Source organism: Oncorhynchus gorbuscha, linkage group LG06 (assembly GCF_021184085.1).
Source record: "Oncorhynchus gorbuscha isolate QuinsamMale2020 ecotype Even-year linkage group LG06, OgorEven_v1.0, whole genome shotgun sequence".
NCBI classification, from domain to species: Eukaryota; Metazoa; Chordata; class Actinopteri; order Salmoniformes; family Salmonidae; genus Oncorhynchus; species Oncorhynchus gorbuscha.
This window is the reverse complement of record NC_060178.1, coordinates 95,333,114-95,355,379: the sequence shown is the minus strand read 5'-3', so window position 1 is coordinate 95,355,379 and position 22,266 is coordinate 95,333,114. Positions and strand designations below refer to the sequence as shown.

At 46.3% G+C, this 22,266-nt stretch overlaps 1 protein-coding gene across 4 annotated transcripts in view; it reads left to right on the top strand.

The window, feature by feature from the left end:
* LOC124038594 (protein tweety homolog 2-like) overlaps positions 1-22,266 on the top strand; it is a 157,146-nt gene that overhangs the window by 57,181 nt on the left and 77,699 nt on the right. For all 4 annotated transcript variants that reach the window (XR_006839379.1, XM_046354643.1, XM_046354644.1 and 1 more), the window contains one exon: positions 13,386-13,497. Coding sequence is in view for 3 of the 4 variants with exons in the window: in XM_046354643.1 (XP_046210599.1) it covers positions 13,386-13,497 (112 nt within the window). In the remaining variant the exon portion in view is untranslated. The remainder of the gene's footprint in view (positions 1-13,385; positions 13,498-22,266) is intronic.

Here is a 22,266-nt window from a genome sequence, read left to right as displayed (position 1 = left end):
GGACCTGCGCCGCTTCCTGTGTGAGGCAGGGTCGTACTCTGCGGATGTTGTAGAGCATGAACCTACAGGAACGGGCCACCGCCTTGATGTTAGTTGAGAACGACAGGGTGTTGTCCAGGATCACGCCAAGGTTCTTGGCGCTCTGGGAGGAGGACACAATGGAGTTGTCAACCGTGATGGCGAGATCATGGAACGGGCAGTCCTTCCCCGGGAGGAAGAGCAGCTCCGTCTTGCCGAGGTTCAGCTTGAGGTGGTGATCCGTCATCCACACTGATATGTCTGCCAGACATGCAGAGATGCGATTCGCCACCTGGTCATCAGAAGGGGGAAAGGAGAAGATTAATTGTGTGTCGTCTGCATAGCAATGATAAGAGAGACCATGTGAGGTTATGACAGAGCCAAGTGACTTGGTGTATAGCGAGAATAGGAGAGGGCCAAGAACAGAGCCCTGGGGGACACCAGTGGTGAGAGCGCGTGGTGAGGAGACAGATTCTCGCCACGCCACCTGGTAGGAGCGACCTGTCAGGTAGGACGCAATCCAAGCGTGGGCCGCGCCGGAGATGCCCAACTCGGAGAGGGTGGAGAGGAGGATCTGATGGTTCACAGTATCGAAGGCAGCCGATAGATCTAGAAGGATGAGAGCAGAGGAGAGAGAGTTAGCTTTAGCAGTGCGGAGCGCCTCCGTGATACAGAGGAGAGCAGTCTCAGTTGAATGACTAGTCTTGAAACCTGACTGATTTGGATCAAGAAGGTCATTCAGAGAGAGATAGCGGGAGAGCTGGCCAAGGACGGCACGTTCAAGAGTTTTGGAGAGAAAAGAAAGAAGGGATACTGGTCTGTAATTGTTGACATCGGAGGGATCGAGTGTAGGTTTTTTCAGAAGGGGTGCAACTCTCGCTCTCTTGAAGACGGAAGGGACATAGCCAACGGTCAGGGATGAGTTGATGAGCGAGGTGAGGTAAGGGAGAAGGTCTCCGGAAATGGTCTGGAGAAGAGAGGAGGGGATAGGGTCAAGCGGGCAGGTTGTTGGGCGGCCGGCCGTCACAAGACGAGAGATTTCATCTGGAGAGAGAGGGGAGAAAGAGGTCAGAGCACAGGGTAGGGCAGTGTGAGCAGAACCAGCGGTGTCGTTTGACTTAGCAAACGAGGATCGGATGTCGTCGACCTTCTTTTCAAAATGGTTGACGAAGTCATCTGCAGAGAGGGAGGAGGGGGGAGGGGCGGAGGATTCAGGAGGGAGGAGAAGGTGGCAAAGAGCTTCCTAGGGTTAGAGGCAGATGCTTGGAATTTAGCGTGGTAGAAAGTGGCTTTAGCAGCAGAGACAGAGGAGGAAAATGTAGAGAGGAGGGAGTGAAAGGATGCCAGGTCCGCAGGGAGGCGAGTTTTCCTCCATTTCCGCTCGGCTGCCCGGAGCCCTGTTCTGTGAGCTCGCAATGAGTCATCGAGCCACGGAGCGGGAGGGGAGGACCGAGCCGGCCTGGAGGATAGGGGACATAGAGAGTCAAGGGATGCAGAGAGGGAGGAGAGGAGGGTTGAGGAGGCAGAATCAGGAGATAGGTGGGAGAAGGTTTGAGCGGAGGGAAGAGATGATAGGATGGAAGAGGAGAGAGTAGCGGGGGAGAGAGAGCGAAGGTTGGGACGGCGCGATACCATCCGAGTAGGGGCAGTGTGGGAGGTGTTGGATGAGAGCGAGAGGGAAAAGGATACAAGGCAGTGGTCGGAGACTTGGAGGGGAGTTGCAATGAGGTTAGTGGAAGAACAGCATCTAGTAAAGATGAGGTCGAGCGTATTGCCTGCCTTGTGAGTAGGGGGGGAAGGTGAGAGGGTGAGGTCAAAAGAGGAGAGGAGTGGAAAGAAGGAGGCAGAGAGGAAAGAGTCAAAGGTAGACGTGGGGAGGTTAAAGTCTCCCAGAACTGTGAGAGGTGAGCCGTCCTCAGGAAAGGAGCTTATCAAGGCATCAAGCTCATTGATGAACTCTCCGAGGGAACCTGGAGGGCGATAAATGATAAGGATGTTAAGCTTGAAAGGGCTAGTAACTGTGACAGCATGGAATTCAAAGGAGGCGATAGACAGATGGGTAAGGGGAGAAAGAGAGAATGACCACTTGGGAGAGATGAGGATCCCGGTGCCACCATTTTCAGACTACAGCTTTTTAAAATAGTTTTTTGTTAATTCCCTGAACAAAAATTATTATTTTTGGTACAGCTTTTATGCGCAACTATTATTTATTTTTGGATAAGACTTTTATGGGTGGATTTTGTCTACATCAACTGAGTTTTGTAGTATAGTGGCCATCATTGAGGATAGTTCTTGCCCGACTCGATGTGCAGGCTTTGCATCAACCAATGGTTGCATGCCACATCATTGACTGTCCAGATGGCTGTATCATATGTGGTTAGCTGATATGTTAAAGACATTTTCAGGCGATGTAAGATCTGGTATGCATTTGCTTTGTAGTCAGATATGAACTCAAATATTTACTTTTTTGCATTGTGTTGGAGTTATCTGTCTTAGGACCCCCAGGGGAAGTGATCCGTCTTAGGACCCCCAGGGGAAGTGATCCGTCTTAGGACCCCCAGAGGAAGTGATCCGTCTTAGGACCCACAGGGGAAGTGATCCGTCTTAGGACCCACAGGGGAAGCGATCCGTCTTAGGACCCACAGGGGAAGCGATCCGTCTTAGGACCCACAGGGGAAGCGATCCGTCTTAGGACCCACAGGGGAAGCGATCCGTCTTAGGACCCACAGGGGAAGCGATCCGTCTTAGGACCCACAGGGGAAGCGATCCGTCTTAGGACCCACAGGGGAAGCGATCCGTCTTAGGACCCACAGGGGAAGCGATCCGTCTTAGGACCCACAGGGGAAGCGATCCGTCTTAGGACCCACAGGGGAAGCGATCCGTCTTAGGACCCACAGGGGAAGCGATCCGTCTTAGGACCCACAGGGGAAGCGATCCGTCTTAGGACCCCCAGGGGAAGCGATCCGTCTTAGGACCCCCAGGGGAAGCGATCCGTCTTAGGACCCCCAGGGGAAGCGATCCGTCTTAGGACCCCCAGGGGAAGCGATCCGTCTTAGGACCCCCAGGGGAAGCGATCCGTCTTAGGACCCCCAGGGGAAGCGATCCGTCTTAGGACCGCCAGGGGAAGCGATCCGTCTTAGGACCGCCAGGGGAAGCGATCCGTCTTAGGACCCCCAGGGGAAGCGATCCGTCTTAGGACCTCCAGGGGAAGCGATCCGTCTTAGGACCCCCAGGGGAAGCGATCCGTCTTAGGACCCCCAGGGGAAGCGATCCGGCTTAGGACCCCAGTGGAAGTGATCCGTCTTAAGACCCCCAGGGGAAATGATCCGACCCCAGGGGAAGCGATCCGTCTCAGGACCCCAGGGGAAGCGATCCGTCTCAGGACCCCAGGGGAAGCGATCCGTCTCAGGACCCCAGGGGAAGCGATCCGTCTCAGGACCCCAGGGGAAGCGATCCGTCTCAGGACCCCAGGGGAAGCGATCCGTCTCAGGACCCCAGAGGAAGCGATCCGTCTCAGGACCCCAGGGGAAATGATCCATAACAGGACCCCAGGGGAAGTGTGTGCATACATAATACCAATGAGTCATTTTCTGTCTGGCTGGCATATCATGTGTGCTACAATGGTAAATGTTAAATCTCTATCCCTCTTGACCCTGCCATAGAGAACATGCGTCACTATGATCTAATCAAAGTTAAAGAGTACTTATATACACCCGTGCAAGCACGGACGCACGCACGCACGCACACACACACACACACACACACACACACACACACACACACACACACACACACACACACACACACACACACACACACACACACACACACACACACACACACACACACACACACACACACACACACACACACACACACACACACACACACACACACACAAAGAGAAATGCATGTGTAGAAGTTGGAGATGGAGTTCTTTAGCCAGAGGCTGAATCTCTCTCTGAATGTCCTCTCGCTCATCCTCTTTTCCAGTTTGTGCGTCATGGACATGACAGGACCACAGACATTTTCTATGCACATACTCAGTCAAATTAGGCCAGGGGCCGTATGTGGAGTAGGAGTGTGGATTTAGAATCAGTTTTGCCCTTTAGATCATAATGAATAAGATTTGACGGACGGAAGGGACCTGGTCCTAGATCACTTCGTATGGCCCATGAGACAATCTAGTCTCTGTCTGATGGCCACCAGATATTTATCTGGTTTATCTGAATTAAGAGGACTTCTAAACTCTTTTTTCAAGAGTTTAGAGAGAATTTTCAACAAACTTAACATGTGTAAATATTTGTATGAACATAACAAGATTCAACAACTGAGACAAATTGAACAAGTTCCACAGACATATGACTAACAGAAATTGAATAATGTGTGCCTGAACAAAGGGGGGGGCTCACAATCAAAAGTAACAGTCAATATCTGTTGTGGCCACCAGCAGTGCATCTCCTCCTCATGGACTGCGCCAGACTTGCCAGTAATTGCTGTGAGATGTTACCACACTCTTCCACCAAGGCACCTGCAAGTTCCCGGGCATTTCTGGGGGGACTGGCCCAAGCTCTCACCCTCCGATCCAACAGGACCCAGGCGTGCTCAATGGGATTGAGATCCGGGCTCTTCGCTGGCCATGGTGGAACACTGACATTCCTGTCTTGCAGGAAATCATGCACAGAACGAGCAGTATGGCTGGTGGCATTGTCATGCTGGAGGGTCATGTCAGGATGAGCCTGCAGGAAGGGTACCACATGAGGGAGGAGGATGTCTTCCCTGTAACGCACAGCGTTGAGATTGCGTGCAATGACAACAAGCTCAGTCCGATTGTTGCTGTGACACACCACGCCAGACCATGACGGACCTTCCACCTCCAAATCGATCCCGCTCCAGAGTACAGGCCTCGGTGTAATGCTCATTCCTTAGATGATAAACGCAAATCTGACCATCACCCATGTTGAGACAAAACCGCGACTCGTCAGAGAAGAGAACTTTTTGTAGCGCTCTCTCTGTAGCGCTGTCTTAGGTGTCTCACAGTACGGACATTGCAATTTATTGGCCACATCTGCAGTCCTCATGTCTCCTTGCAGCATGCTTAAGGCACGTTCACGCAGATGAGCAGGGATGCTGGGCCTCTTTCTTTTGGTGTATTTCAGAGTCAGTAGAAAGGCATCTTTAGTGTCCTAAGTTTTCATTACTGTGACCTTAATTGCTTACCGTCTGTAAGGTGTTAGTGTCTTAAAGACCGTTCCACAGGTGCATGTTCATTAGTTGTTTATGGCTCATTGAACAAGCATGGGAAACATTTACATTTACATTTAAGTCATTTAGCAGACGCTCTTATCCAGAGCGACTTACAAATTGGTGCATTCACCTTATGACATCCAGTGGAACAACCACTTTACAATAGTGCATCTAAATATTTTAAGGGGGGTGAGAAGGATTACTTTATCCTATCCTAGGTATTCCTTAAAGAGGTGGGGTTTCAGGTGTCTCCGGAAGGTGGTGATTGACTCCGCTGTCCTGGCGTCGTGAGGGAGTTTGTTCCACCATTGGGGAGCCAGAGCAGCGAACAGTTTTGACTGAGCTGAGCGGGAACTGTACTTCCTCAGTGGTAGGGAGGCGAGCAGGCCAGAGGTGGATGAACGCAGTGCCCTTATTTGGGTGTAGGGCCTGATCAGAGCCTGGAGGTACTGAGGTGCCGTTCCCCTCACAGCTCCGTAGGCAAGCACCATGGTCTTGTAGCGGATGCGAGCTTCAACTGGAAGCCAGTGGAGAGAGCGGAGGAGCGGGGTGACGTGAGAGAACTTGGGAAGGTTGAACACTAGACGGGCTGCGGCGTTCTGGATGAGTTGTAGGGGTTTAATGGCACAGGCAGGGAGCCCAGCCAACAGCGAGTTGCAGTAATCCAGACGGGAGATGACAAGTGCCTGGATTAGGACCTGCGCCGCTTCCTGTGTGAGGCAGGGTCGTACTCTGCGGATGTTGTAGAGCATGAACCTACAGGAACGGGCCACCGCCTTGATGTTAGTTGAGAACGACAGTTTGTTGTCCAGGATCACGCCAAGGTTCTTAGCGCTCTGGGAGGAGGACACAATGGAGTTGTCAACCGTGATGGCGAGATCATGGAACGGGCAGTCCTTCCCCGGGAGGAAGAGCAGCTCCGTCTTGCCGGAGTTCAGCTTGAGGTGGTGATCCGTCATCCACACTGATATGTCTGCCAGACATGCAGAGATGCGATTCGCCACCTGGTCATCAGAAGGGGGAAAGGAGAAGATTAATTGTGTGTCGTCTGCATAGCAATGATAGGAGAGACCATGTGAGGTTATGACAGAGCCAAGTGACTTGGTGTATAGCGAGAATAGGAGAGGGCCTAGAACAGAGCCCTGGGGGACACCAGTGGTGAGAGCGCGTGGTGAGGAGACAGATTCTCGCCACGCCACCTGGTAGGAGCGACCTGTCAGGTAGGACGCAATCCAAGCGTGGGCCGCGCCGGAGATGCCCAACTCGGAGAGGGTGGAGAGGAGGATCTGATGGTTCACAGTATCGAAGGCAGCCGATAGGTCTAGAAGGATGAGAGCAGAGGAGAGAGAGTTAGCTTTAGCGGTGCGGAGCGCCTCCGTGATACAGAGAAGAGCAGTCTCAGTTGAATGACTAGTCTTGAAACCTGACTGATTTGGATCAAGAAGGTCATTCTGAGAGAGATAGCGGGAGAGCTGACCAAGGACGGCACGTTCAAGAGTTTTGGAGAGAAAAGAAAGAAGGGATACTGGTCTGTAGTTGTTGACATCGGAGGGATCGAGTGTAGGTTTTTTCAGAAGGGGTGCAACTCTCGCTCTCTTGAAGACGGAAGGGACGTAGCCAGCGGTCAGGGATAAGTTGATGAGCGAGGTGAGGTAAGGGAGGTCTCCGGAAATGGTCTGGAGAAGAGAGGAGGGGATAGGGTCGAGCGGGCAGGTTGTTGGGCGGCCGGCCGTCACAAGACGCGAGATTTCATCTGGAGAGAGAGGGGAGAAAGAGGTCAGAGCACAGGGTAGGGCAGTGTGAGCAGAACCAGCGGTGTTGTTTGACTTAGCAAACGAGGATCGGATGTCGTCGATCTTCTTTTCAAAATGGTTGACGAAGTCATCTGCAGAGAGGGAGGAGGGGGGGGGGAGGAGGATTCAGGAGGGAGGAGAATGTGGCAAAGAGCTTCCTAGGGTTAGAGGCAGATGCTTGGAATTTAGAGTGGTAGAAAGTGGCTTTAGCAGCAGAGACAGAGGAGGAAAATGTAGAGAGGAGGGAGTGAAAGGATGCCAGGTCCGCAGGGAGGCGAGTTTTCCTCCATTTCCGCTCGGCCTTCCGGAGCCCTGTTCTGTGAGCTCGCATTGAGTCGTCAAGCCACGGAGCGGGAGGGGAGGACCGAGCCGGCCTGGAAGATAGGGGACATAGAGAGTCAAAGGATGCAGAAAGGGAGGAGAGGAGGGTTGAGGAGGCAGAATCAGGAGATAGGTTGGAGAAGGTTTGAGCAGAGGGAAGAGATGATAGGATGGAAGAGGAGAGAGTAGCGGGGGAGAGAGAGCGAAGGTTGGGACGGCGCGATACCATCCGAGTAGGGGCAGTGTGGGAAGTGTTGGATGAGAGCGAGAGGGAAAAGGATACAAGGTAGTGGTCGGAGACTTGGAGGGGAGTTGCAATGAGGTTAGTGGAAGAACAGCATCTAGTAAAGATGAGGTTGAGCGTATTGCCTGCCTTGTGAACAGTGTTTAAACCCTTTACAATGAAGATCTGTGAAGTTATTTGGATTTTTATGAATTATCTTTGAAAGACAGGGTCCTGAAAAAGGGACGTTTCTTTTTTTGCTGAGTTTACTAACTCTCTCTCCCTCCATCCCTCTTCTCTCTCTCCAGGCCATACCATCCTCCTGTTAATGACAATGATTCAAGAGATATTTCAGATACAGCGCTTCAAAAGATAGACCTATTTCCTCAGGCTGTTTTAATCTGCTAGACTGTACTTATTTCTTTCCTGGATGTTTTGAGGTTTCTCTGAGTGCGTCCTAAATGGCACTCTTTACAGTAAACAAAGTAGTGCACTATAAATCCAGTAAGGCGCCATTTGGGATGCAGACTTTGTGTGTTTCTAACTTCATAGAGCTTGTTTAAATACAGGAACATGAAAGGAGGCAGATTCCCGACGGTATGTTCTTGATACCGGGCTAATGTTTTGGTGTGTAAAGAGTAAAGACACCCCACAGACATAAGATAATGCATCATCAGTACTTGATTCATGGTGAGAGATGCATATTCTGTCTCCTCTCTCTCTCCTTCTCTCTCCACCCACCCCCCTCTCTCCGTCCCACTCCCTCTCGCTCTCCATCCCCTTCTCGCTCTCCCCACCCCCCCTCTCTCCATACCCTTTCTCCCTCTCTCTCCATCCCCTCTCTCTCCATCCCCTCTCTCTCTCTGTCAACTCTCTCATCTCCTATTTCTTTCTCAACCCTTTTTTCCCCCTCTCTCCCTCTCTCTCTCTCATCCCCCCTTTTCTCTATCACCTCTCTCTCATTCCCTTTCTCTCTCGCTCTCTTTCTCCATCCCCCTCTTACTCTCGCTCCATCCCCCCTCTCTCCATCCCCTTTCTCATCCCCTTTCTTTCTCTCTTTCTTTCTCTCTCCACCCCTGTCTCTAAATACATTTGAAATGTCATATTATTTGCAACTAGTTAAAGTACAAAAGGGAAAATAAATAAACATAAAATAAATAATTCTGCTGAGTCTCAATTTGGTGTTTTTCCCATTTTGTGAGGTATTGGTTGGTGAGCGGACCCCAGACCTCACAACCATAAAGGGCAATGGGTTCTATAACTGATTCAAGTATTTTTAGCCAGATCCTAATTGGTATGTCGAATTTTATGTTATTTTGATGGCATTGAAGGCCCTTCTTGTGTTGTCTCTCAGATCGTTCACAGCTTTGTGGAAGTTATCTGTGGTGCTGATGTGTAGGCCAAGGTACAGTATTTGTAGTTTTTTTGTGTGCTATAGAGCAATGGTGTCTAGATGGACTTTGTATTTGTGGTCCTGGCAAGTGGACCTTATTTGGAACACCATTATTTTTGTTACTGTCAGGGCCCAGGTCTGACAGAATCTGTGCTGAAGATGTTGGTGCTGCTGTTGGCCCTCCTTGGTTGGGGACAGAAGCACCAGGTCATCAGTATACATTTGAATTCAGATTCTAGTAGGGTGAGGCTGGGTGCTGCAGACTGTTCTAGTGCCCTCACCAATTTGTTGATATACTACATGTCTCTCACTCTGCGCTGTGTGGGAGTCCTAGTTGCCCTACCCACATTACTGTTACCTTACTAAACAGCACAGGATAACACTGCAAGGGACAGAATCGTAATGTCATTTCCCAAGGAAGTGGGAGACAGACTGTGAAGAGGAAGCTTCTCCACTGAGGACTCAGTCACATAAAGCTTCCAAAATGGCAGCCTACAGTATTCCCTATGCAGTACACTACTTTTGATCAGGGCCCATAGCAAATAGTGTTGAATTTTGGACGCATACAGGGACACGCATTGTGAGGAAGGTTGAAGTTTCCCTCCGAGCCTAGAAGTCCCTACATCCCTTCTACCACTGGACCTGTGATCCTCTTCTGGTAGCACTTTAATGGACCAGACATAACAGGAGGAAGAGGATCCAATAATCAAGAGGCTAAGAGAGGTTTATATCCACAGCAGTTGAGTTGTGTTAGTGTGGTGGAGAGCGTTATGCAGGGTAGTGAGAAGATAACATATTAGGAGGGTTACTAAGAGGGGAACCACTGCTTGTGGCATGAACAGTACTCTCATGTCCATAACACAAACTACAAGAAGATGAGAAAGAGGACATTTACAGACAGTGAAATGAATTTCAGCCCACTGCACGTTAGTAATCTAAGGTTGCCTGGACTAATACAGAAAAACGTATTATGATAGTGCGTAGTTCTGTTTTTCTGTATGAGAGTGGACTACATTATTAGAACTATTATTATTATGGTAATGCGTTTTCAGTGTAAACTTAAACGACTAAATCCAGATATAAAGTATGTACAGTACCAGTCGAAAGTTTGGACACCTACTCATTCAAGGGTTGTTCTACGTTGTAGAAAATAATAGTTAAGACTTCAAAACAATGAAATAACACATATGTAATCATGTAGTAAGAAAGTGTTTAAACCTCTTTTGGCTAGGGGGCAGTATTTTCACGTTCGGCTGAAAAGCGTCCCCGGAGTAAAATGCCTGCTACTCAGGCCCAGAACCATAGATATGCATATTATTGATTGTAGATGTGGATAGAAACACCCTCTGAAGTTTCTAAAACTGTTTGAATGATGTCTGTGAGTATAACAGAACTCATATGGCAGGCGAAAACCTGAGAAAAATCCAACCAGGAAGTGGGAAATCTGAGGTTTGTAGTTTTTCAAGTGAATGCCTATTCAATATACAGTGTAAATTTGGTCATGTTGCACTTCTTAATGCTTCCACCGGATGTCAACAGTCTTTAGAACGTTGTTTCAGGCTTCTACTGTGAAAGGGGAGCGAATAAGAGCTGTTTGAAGCAGGGGTCTGGCTGAAAGCCATGAGTTGTTGATCGCGTGTGACCGTGAGCACGAGCTCCATTCCCTTTCCTTTCTAAAGACAAAGGAATTGTCCGGTTGAAACATTATTGAAGATTTATGATAAAAACATCCTAAAGATTGATTCTATACATCGTTTGACATGTTTCTACAAACTGCAATGGAACCTTTTTTACTTTTTGTCTGGACTTTGTGCTCGCGGCTTGTGCATTTGGATTAGTGTACTAAACGCTCAAACAAAAATACATAAATATGGACTGTATCGAACAAAACAAACATTTATTGTGGAACTGGGATTCCTGGGAGTGTGTGATGAAGATCATCAAAGGTAATGAATATTTCTAATGCTATTTCTGACTTTTGTTGACTCCACAACATGGCGGGTATCTGTATGGCTTGTTTTGGTGGCTGAGCGCTGTACTCAGATTATCGCATGGTGTGCTGTTGCTGTAAAGCTTTTTTGAAATCTGACACAGCGGTTGCATTAAGGAAAAGTGTATCTTTAATTCTATGTAAAACACTTGTATCTTTCATCAACTTTTATGATAAGTATTTCTGTAAATTGATGTGGCTCTCTGCAAAATCACTGGATGTTTTGGAGGCAAAACATTACTGAATGTAACGCGCCAATGTAACCTGAGATTTTTGGATATAAAAATGAACTTTATCGATCAAAACATACATGTATTGTGTAACATTAAGTCCTATGAGTGCCATCTGATGAAGATCATCAAAGGTTAGTGATACATTTTATCTCTTTCTGCTTTTTTTTACAGCCATTTTCCAGCCAAAGAGAGGAGTAAATTTTTTTGTGACTAGGCGCTGACCTAACATAATCGTATGGTGTGCTTTCGATGTAAAGCCTTTTTGAAATCGGACACTGTGGTTGGATTAACAACAAGTCTATCTTTAAAATGGTGTATAATACTTTTATGTTTGAGGAATTTTAATTATGAGATTTCTGTTTGAATTTGGCGCCCTGCACTTTCACTGGCTGTTGTCAAATCGATCCCATTAACGGCATTTGAGCCCTTTTAACCAATCAAAATATATTTTATGTTTGAGATTATTCAAAGTAGCCACCCTGTGCCTTGATGACAGCTTTGCACACTCTTGGCATTCTCTCAACCAGCTTCATAAGGTAGTCACCTGGAATGCATTTCAATTAACAGGTGTGCCTTGTTAAAAGTTAATTTGTGGAGTTTCTTTCCTTCTTAGTGTGTTTGAGCCAATCAGTTGTGTTGTGACAAGGTAGGGGTGGTATTCAGAAGATAGCCCTATTTGGTAAATTAGAGTTCATTAGAGTTACTAGCCTCAGAAATTGCAGCCCAAATAAATGCTTCACAAGTGAAGACACATCTCAACATCAACTGTTCAGAGGAGACTGTGTGAATCAAGCCTTCATGGTCAAATTGCTACAAAGAAACCACTACTAAAGTACACTAATGATAAGAAGAGACTTGCTTGGGCCAAGAAACACAAGCAATGGACATTAGACCAGTGGAAATCTGTCCTTTGGTCTGATGAGTCCAAATTTGAGATTTTTGGTTTCAACCGCTATGTCTTTGTGAGACACAGAGTAGGTGAACGAATGATCTCCAGATGTGTGGATCCCACCTTGAAGCCTAGAGTAGAAGGTGTGGTGGTGCTTTCCTGGTGACACTGTCAGTGATTTACTTTACAATTCAATGCACACTTAACCAGCATGGCTACAACAGCATTCTGCAGCGTTACGCCATCCTATCTGGTTTGGGCTTAGTCCCACTATCATTTGTTTTTCAACAGGACAGGACACATCCAGGCTGTGCAAGGGCTATTTGACAAAGAAGAAGAGTGATGGAGTTCTGCATCAGATGACCTGGCCTCCAACATCACCCGACCTCAACCCAATCGAGATGTTTTGGGATGAGTTGGACTGCAGAGTGAAGGAAAAGCAGCCAACAAGTGCTCAGCATTTGTGGGAACTCCTTCAAGACTGTTGGAAAATAATTCCAGTTGAATCTGGTTGAGAGAATGCTAAAAGTGTGCAAAACTGTCAAGGAAAAGGGTGGCTACTTGGAAGAATATAAAATATATTTTGATTTGTTTAACACTTTTTTGGTTACTGCATGATTCCTTATGTGTTATTTCATAGTTTGATGTCTTCAATATTATTATACAATGTAGAAAATAGTACAAATCAAGAAAAACCCTTGCATGAATAGGTGTCCAAACTTTTGACTGGTACTGTATCTGGAGAATCAAAAATGGCTAAAATGTCATGGACCTCCATTGATTTGGTTATAATAGTTAAACCATTGAGATAGCATAAGAGCACAATTCAACCACCCTCCTTTAAAGGAAGATCTGTAATTCAACCACCCTCATTTTAAAGGAAGATCTGTAATTCAACCACCCTGCTTTAAAGGAAGATCTGTAATTCAGACACCCTCCTTTAAAGGAAGATCCGTAATTCATATACCCTCCTTTAAACGAAGCAAACTTATTTTCAATGATGGCCTAGGAACAGTGGGCTTAACTGGTTGTTCAGGGGCAGAACGACAGATTTGTACCTTGTCAGCTCGGGGATTTGAACTTGCAACCTTCCGGTTACTAGTCCAACACTCTTACCACTAGGCTACCCTGCCGCCCCAGACATTACGACCATCATTGGATCAATTCATTGGATCAGTCGTTGGTACTGTTTTTTTTTTACTTTGTAATTTTTAATTTATCAAACAAAAGCTACAAAAGCTAACCTTTGCCTTCCTTCCTGTCTCTCGCTCTGTGCAGCGCTGCTGTGGGAGTGGGTTTCTATGGCAACAGCGAGACCAACGATGGGGTGTACCAGCTGACGTACTCCCTGTACAACACCAATCATACCCTGGGAGGGGTCGACAGCCTGGTGGGTAGCACTGCAGTCTCAATACTATATTACCTCTATGTTTCCCATTACCTCTACGTTACCACTATATTACCATACACTACATAACCATACAGCTGATGACTCTCTGTATAACACTCACAGCCTGGTGGGTCCAGTAGACCGACTACTTTGTCTTTCTCACCCCCCCCACTGTCTGTGTCTACAGTCACAGCCAGCTCCCTCCACCCTACTGTGTGATGGTGATAATGTCTACAATCACAGCCAGCCCCCTCCAACCCCACTGTGTGATGGTGATAATGTCTACAGTCATAGCCAGCCCCCTCCATCCCCACTGTGTGATAGTTATAATGTCTGCAGTCATAGCCAGCCCCCTCCATCCCCACTGTGTGATAGTTATGTCTGCAGTCATAGCCAGCCCCCTCCATCCCCACTGTGTGATAGTTATAATGTCTGCAGTCATAGCCAGCCCCCTCCATCCCCACTGTGTGATAGTTATAATGTCTGCAGTCATAGCCAGCCCCCTCCATCCCCACTGTGTGATAGTTATAATGTCTGCAGTCACAGCCAGCCCCCTCCATCCCCACTGTGTGATAGTTATAATGTCTGCAGTCATAGCCAGCCCCCTCCATCCCCACTGTGTGATAGTTATAATGTCTGCAGTCACAGCCAGCCCCCTCCAAACCCACTGTGTGATGGTGATAATGTCTGCAGTCACAGCCAGGTCATGGTCCAAGAAACTGTCTCTGTGTGTGTGGTCATGGTCCAAGAAACTGTCTCTGTGTGTGTGGTCATGGTCCAAGAAACTGTCTCTGTGTGTGTGGTCATGGTCCAAGAAACTGTCTCTGTGTGTGTGGTCATGATCCAAGAAACTGTCTCTGTGTGTGTGGTCATGATCCAAGAAACTGTCTCTGTGTGTGTTGTGTGGTCATGATCCAAGAAACTGTCTCTGTGTGTGTGGTCATGGTCCAAGAAACTGTCTCTGTGTGTGTGGTCATGATCCAAGAAACTGTCTCTGTCTGTGTGTGTGGTCATGGTCCAAGAAACTGTCTCTGTGTGTGTGGTCATGGTCCAAGAAACTGTCTCTGTGTGTGTGGTCATGATCCAAGAAACTGTCTCTGTGTGTGTGGTCATGGTCCAAGAAAATGTCTCTGTGTGTGTGGTCATGGTCCAAGATACTGTCTCTGTGTGTGCTGCTTCCAATGTACACTCAGGGAGGCTGGTCCAACCAGACATTGTTCTCGTGCTTTGTACCGACATGACTCCCAATGTGTCCGTTTTAGCTGCTAGGCATGGAAACCAAGTCCATCAGACGCAATGACTGTTGATTTGATGACTGTTGACTGGTGACTTTATTCCTACCTATATATAAACATATATACTGTACCCCAATTGCCTCATACCCCTGCACATTGACTCAGTACTGTTACCCTGTGTATATAGCCATGTTATCATTGCACATTGTGTATTTATTCCTTGTGTTTTTCTTTCTCTGCATTGTTGGGAAGGGCCCGTAAGTAAGCATTTCACTGTTAGTCTACAGCTGTTGTTTACTGTCACGAACCGGCTCAAAGCCCGTAACAAAGGGAGACAACGTGGAGATAAGGAGTAGCAAAATATGTATTTATTAACTAAAGCAACTAAGTATAATATACAATGGTGTGTGTAATCAGTAATCAGTAGTGTAAGTGAGTGTTTTGCATGCATGAATGTGATAATGCAGGGTGATGAAAGGTGCCAAAGCAAACAAACAAAAGGCCACCAAGAACCACAACACAATCTAGAAAAGGTGTCTGCATGGAGAGAGTCTCCTCCATGAATGTGGAAGAGGTCTATTTATCCTGGGAGACACCTGGCCCAGGTGTTTCCCATGTAGCTGACGACCCTCTCAACTCCGCCCACCGGCATCCTAATAAGGAAACAAGAACAAAGACAGAATACGGCAGACAGAGTGGGAGGGTCGTCACAAAGCATCTGACAAATACAAATAGCTTTCTAGCTTTAGATAGCTTTAGATTCTACAATTATACTGCTGAGATTGCCCTCTCTTCTCAACCCCCCCAATCCTACTCCCCATCCCCCAGGCTCCCGATGAACAAAGAACCATCCTCCTTCTGTCTCCCTTCATGTGCCCACTACTTTACACTGTGAGGCCCTTCCTGACTATTTCTATCTCGGTTTCCTCTTTAAGTGCTAAGAAGCACTGATGATGACACAGAGAGAATCCATCTTTATTTCCCATGCTCTCACATTCTCTCCGGGACATTTTAGTCACTCAGATAATAAGGCTCAGGACTCTACAGGAAGTTTCGGCAGTGGGATTTCAGTTCTATTTTCTCTCAGTGCTAAGAAGGATCTGGCCTTGTTTTAAACCCAGCCATTTTATAGGCAGTGAAGGCACATACATGTTGGGATGTACTATATGTTCCTTGTGATGTGCAGACCTTAATGGTTGAACATATAGCCAGATTTCCTTAATCCTGTATTAGATTAAATATTGTGGTTGAGCCAATGCTTATATTTCTGTCTTCCCAATTTCATGCTATCCAATTGGCAAAGGTGGAGGGCCATGCGTCCCCCGAAACACGACCCAGCAAAGCGGCACTGCTTCTTGACACACTGCTCGCTTAACCCGGAAGCTATCCACACCAATGTGTCGGATGAACTGGTGACTGAAGTCGGCTTGCAGAGGGGGATGGTGCTCGCTGTACTCAAAGAGGGCAACGTCATGACACTATGCAGGAATCAAATCCTGCTTCAACCAATTATAGATTGAGCCATGGGCACCACCAAGCGTCTGCTCTCTGGTGGGTCTCTGACCAGTATGCCACACTCTCCTGGAGGCTGGAATGATAATGGCCTCTGGCTTATTATGAAATCACCATCACATCACCCACTGTCCTGCCTCCTTGTCACTTCCCTCAGCAGTGAGGCAGGAAGTGCATCATCATCAGAGAGACAGACGTAGAGACTCCAGATGACCTCTATGTTCGCTGTTGAAGAGCAGGAGTGAACTTCCCATCTGTGGTAATGAAATGGATTCGGGTTTCTGTAGCTTACTCTCTGTGTCATAGCTGTTACCTACACAGCTGGGCTTGAAAACAGACAGTCGGTTTACCGGGCACAGATTAAGCCTAGTCCAAGCTGCACTTTTAATGGAGATTGAGCCCACAGCATGTAGAACCAATATAGTTCCTATCTGAGCTTTTAAATAGTGGTGGTCCTCCGATGGTACAAAGGCCTTACTGTGTCTTATAGACAGACGACAGCCTCTCTTCACAATCAGACTTTAGGTAAGTCAGTTAAGAACAAATTCTTATATTCAATGACGGCCTAGGAACAGTGGGTGCCTGTTCAGGGGCAGAACGACCTTGTCAGCTTGTGGGTATGAACTTGCAACCTTCCGGTTACTAGTCCAACGCTCTAACCACTAGGCTACCCTGCCGCCCCATGGAACATGTTTTGTTCCAAATCCTATTTGCCCTGAACCTAACCACTATCCCCTTTCCCTAACTCAAACCTTAAACCTAATTGTAACACTAATCCTATGTTGTAAATGTCTCCATGAGGGAGAATTTTCCTTCGTTCACTATCCTTTTGGGGACTTTTGAGGATTTTAGGTCCCCACAATCATCCGTGAACCCAGCAAACAAAGACCTTTGATGAGGACAAATGGCCGGGTGTCCTGATGGGCTGCTTCGGTGTTAGTCCTCTTTCTGATAACAATGGCTGCTTTGGCTTCTGCCCACTCCTCCTCTGCCTCTCCACATTCCTCAGAAGTGGAGCAGATATCTTAAACTAGGAGGTGATGGAAATTAATTGTTTTTTCTTCTATTTTTGACCCTTATTTTATCAGGTAAGTTGACTGCGAACATTCTTATTTACGGCAACGTTCTGTGGAATAGTTACAGGGGAGAGAAGATGAATGAGCCAATTGAAAGCTGGGGATGATTCGGTGGCCATGATGGTTTGAGGGACAGATTTGGAAACACTTAATAGTCACCATTAATGGAAGTTGACTTCATAGTTACAGTCAATGGCTGCTTTTTTACCCCACTGTCACCATCACTTTTCCCAGGTTGTTTGAGTTAGTTCATTAGTTCTGGACCATCTGGACCAACCCTGACTGGGAATCTGAATTAACAATCAGACACACAGTTAGAAGACATTCGTTTCAGGAGGAGAAGACAGAAACAGTCTGCTCTTCATACCGTAAAGGGAATTATGGGAATTTGGAATGCTTGTATAATCTCTAACTGATATCCCATATGAACTCCGCAGACATTCTATAAATAAATAGTTTTCTTATTTGCTGAATCTTGGAGGAAGGAGATGGTGAATGAAGAGAGGTTTTGGCAGCTAACAGTCAGAGCTCCAGCCTGGTTCCAGTTCTGTCTGTGTTGTCTTGCCAACTCCTGCCAATTACCATATGAGTTGGAAAGACAGCACAAACAAATGTGGGACCAGGCTATCAGAGCCCTGCCTGTGTGGGTCAGTCAGAGAGAAAGGTTCTATCTAGCCCTGGTTGGGACCTTACCAGTGACATAACTGTAACCATATTTCCCTCAACCAAACACGCTCTCATCGTAATAGGCTTTGTCTGGAAACGATAGAGTTGAAAGATGAGTTATTTGACTCTGTGTGATGAAAGAAGGATTTACTTGAACTATTTACAACGTAAGCAATCATGTTCAATGTATCAAGCTCTTGGAGAGAGAATGTTTGATAATTGTTGAGGGGAAGGAAGAAGGGTTTTGTTTGGGATGGAGCTGACAAGCCAGTGATAAACTGCCTGGTTGGAGGTCTCTGTACGTCCCAAATGGCACCCTAGTCCCTAAATAGTGCACAAATAATACTGCACCATAGGGCTCTGCTCAAAAGTAGTGCACTATGTATGGAATAGGGTGCCATTTTGGATGCAGATTTGTGTGGGATGGCTGGTGACTGACTGAGAGCGGTTGACTAAGAGCTGGACATGGGCCTGGGTCTGGATCTGGGCCTATAGACTCCTAGGTTTGTCTCCTGTCCCAGACAAGGGATTTCAGGAGGGCATCCCCACTGGCTGCTACAGCCTTGGCATCCTTGCCCATGCTGTTCTCTGTCTAGAACACAAACATCAGGATGGTACTATAAAACCTCAGAGACTTTAAGAAGTAGATATTCTACCCTACAGTATCTGCAGATCAATTAATAAAGTTAAGGGTTATCTTATGGTAAAGTGATATGAAGTGGTTAAGTTTAGGGTAAAGGTGTGGATCTGCAAGTGCATAGTTGTTGTGTTAGACTTGGAGGAGTAAGAACACTAGACTTGGAGGAGTAAGAACACAGATGTAATAGGACTGACTTCCCTGTTCAGACATGGGAGTTGCAGTGTGTTTTCAGTGAAGTGAAGCTGCTAGCATCAGGCAAAAGGTTGCTTATTTTTGCTAAGCCACTTTCTCTTTCCTTCCTCTCCTCCACTCCCTTTCAATATCTTATGCCAGTTATTCCCAAACTGTGGTGCGCCAAATCAAAATGTGATACATGATACACATAAAAAAATGTCAATTAAAAAAAAAGTTTTACTCTTCCCATTTTCAAACAGTACATTTATATTTTCCAACAGGGCTATACAGTTGTGTGAGGTTGTTTTCTCGCTTGAGTAGCCTCATTTCACTGACAAAAATCAAGTTAAACCATCTAGTGTTCAGCGAAATAACAACAAAATGTCAAATACAGGTAGCCTAGTCAAGTAATTAACATCCAATCACATGAACCGTAACTCTCTCGCGGGAATTCCACTAACGGTCCGTATGTAACCAAACGTAGCTGCTGGTCATTCCCTTACCTGGGAAAACACTGAACAAAGGACAGGGACGTTGGACCATCAAAGAGGCGCAGGTATGATGAGAACTACATTAATTTGGGGTTCACTTATATTGAAAGTAGTGCCTTTCCTCAGCCATAGTGTGTTATATTTGCAAAAGTACTATCTCACAACTCGATTAAACCTTCACTCTTGCGCAGACATTTAGAAACAAAACATGGCCATTTGAAAAATACACCACGGGAGTTTTTTGAGCGAGAATTAAGTCGGCTTTTGAGTAGTAAGACATGTATAAAAGCAACAGATAGCATTAATAAGAAGGGGCTAGAAGCCTCTTATATGGTGACCCTCCGAGTGGCTAGGACAGGCAAGCAACATACTATTGTGGAGGACTTAAATCTTCCTGCTGTCACGGATATGGCTGGGACAACGTTGGGGGAGAAGGCCAAACAATTATACAGACAATGTCTTCATCAAACAACACTGTTTCTCGACGAATAAGTGACACAGCAGGAGATGTTTTGAAACAATTACTGCTTCACATACGAGCCAGTAAATGATATGCCTTACAGCTGGATGTGTCAACAGACGTGGCGGGCCTGGCACAGCTCCTGGTATGTCTGTTACAGCTGGATGTGTCAACAGACGTGGCGGGCCTGGCACAGCTCCTGGTATATGTCTGTTACAGCTGGATTTGTCAACAGACGTGGCGGGCCTGGCACAGCTCCTGGTATATGTCTGTTACAGCTGGATGTGTCAACAGACGTGGCGTGCCTGGCACAGCTCCTGGTATATGTCTGTTACAGCTGGATGTGTCAACAGACGTGGCGGGCCTGGCACAGCTCCTGGTATATGTCTGTTACAGCTGGATGGGTCAACAGACGTGGCTGGCCTGGCACAGCTCCTGGTATATGCCCGCTACGTTTATGGGGGGAAGCTCAATTAAGGAAGACATCCTCTTCTGCAAACCACTGGAAACCAGGACAACAGGAGAGGATATTCTTAAAGTACTGAACAGCTTTGTGACATCAATTGGACTTTCGTGGTCAATTGGACTTTGGTGGACATAATGGAAGGATAACACAAGCAATTGCTCCTAACGCCACTTGGGTACACTGTAGCATCCACGTCTTTCAAGCTGTCAGGCATTCCACTGACAGCTTGAAAGACGTTTTGGACACTAAATTGACAATGGTTAACATTGTTAAAGCAAGGCCTGTGAACTCTCGTGTATGTTCTTCACTGCATTGATATGGGCAGCGATAACATAGTGAAGTGTGCTGTTTATCAAGGGGCAAAGTTTTTTTTAAATTGAGAGGCAAGCTTAAAGTTTTATTTACTGACCATCATTTTCACTTGTCTGACCGTCTGGGTGATGTTTTTTCTCTCGCCTGAATGATCTGAATATAGGATTACAGGGACTCTCTACAACTATATTCAATGTGCGGGACAAATATGAGGCTATGATTAAGAAGTTGGAGCTCCTTTCTGTCTGCATTAACAAGGACAACACACAGGTCTTTCCATCATTGTAATCATTTTGTGTGCAAAGAACTCAAGTTTACGGACAATGTCAAATGTGAAATCGCGAGGCACCTGAGTGAGTTGGGCGTGGAATTACGTAGGTACTTTCCCGAAGCAGATGACACAAACAACTGGATTCATTATCCATTTCATGCCCTGCCTCCAGTTCACTTACCAATATCTGAATAAGAGAGCCTCATCGAAATTGCAACAAGTGTTTCTGTGAAAATTGAATTGAATCAGAAGCCACTGCCAGATTTCTGGATTGCGCTCAGAGTATCCTGCCTTGGAAAATCGTGCTGTTAAGACACTGATGCCCTTTGCAACCATGTACATTTACATTTACATTTAAGTCATTTAGCAGACGCTCTTATCCAGAGCGACTTACAAATTGGTACCTATGTGAGAGTGGATTCTCGGTCCTCACTAGCATGAAAACTAAATACAGGCACAGACTGTGTGTGGAAAAGGATTTAAGACTGAGACCCTCTGCAATACAACCCAACATTGCAGAGTAATGTGCATCCTTGCAAGCACATCCTTCTCATTAACCCGTGGTGAGTTATTCACCATTTTTGATGAACAAATAAGGTTTTATATGTAAGATGGTTAAATACAGAGTCAAATTATTGATTATTTTTATATTATTATTATTTGTGCCCTGGTCCTATAACAGCTCTTTGTCACTTCCCACGAGCCGGGTTGTGACAAAAACTCATACTCATTCTTGTGTTAAATAAATGTATCTTATAGTATGTGTGGCAGGCTTACAATGATGGCAAAAACAACATTTGAGAGTGCGCTGACCCTGGTGCTGGAGGGGGTACACAGCTGGAGATTGAATGTTTGAAGGGGTACGGGACTATAAAAAGTTTAGGAACCACTGTCTTATGCCATCTGGACTGTTTGTGGAATTAAGACCTTCAAATGCTTTCAAATCGTATCCCACAATATCCATCATAGACAACCATTCTTTGCATTACTCTTCTGACCACCTTTCTATGTCTGTCAATCATCTCCTCAATGGCATACAGTATATTCTGTCACTGTCATGTTCTCTTTTCCTCCGAACTCAACAAACCAAAACGTCTCATAACCCTTCTCTCAGAACATAATATCTATTTTGGGGTGTAAAACATCAGCTGTTGTTACCATCACATTGAACTGGTAAAAAAAAGTGGAATATATTCATGAAGAGGTTTTTCAAGATTTTATTACCCAAAATTAACCAGCGGAGAAGGAATCCATCTTTGGGAGACAGAACGGCTACAGCACTTTAGAGCCATGTCTCATTTCACGCCTGACCTCATCCATTCTGAGCTCATCCATTCAAATGTAATTGAAGGAACCGTCCTTTCCTCCTCACCCATTGAGTCAAATAGTTTGGGTGTTGTGTCTTTGCTATGGATTAAGTGATATATGACATGCTATTTTATCAAATAAATTCTCTAATATTGCCT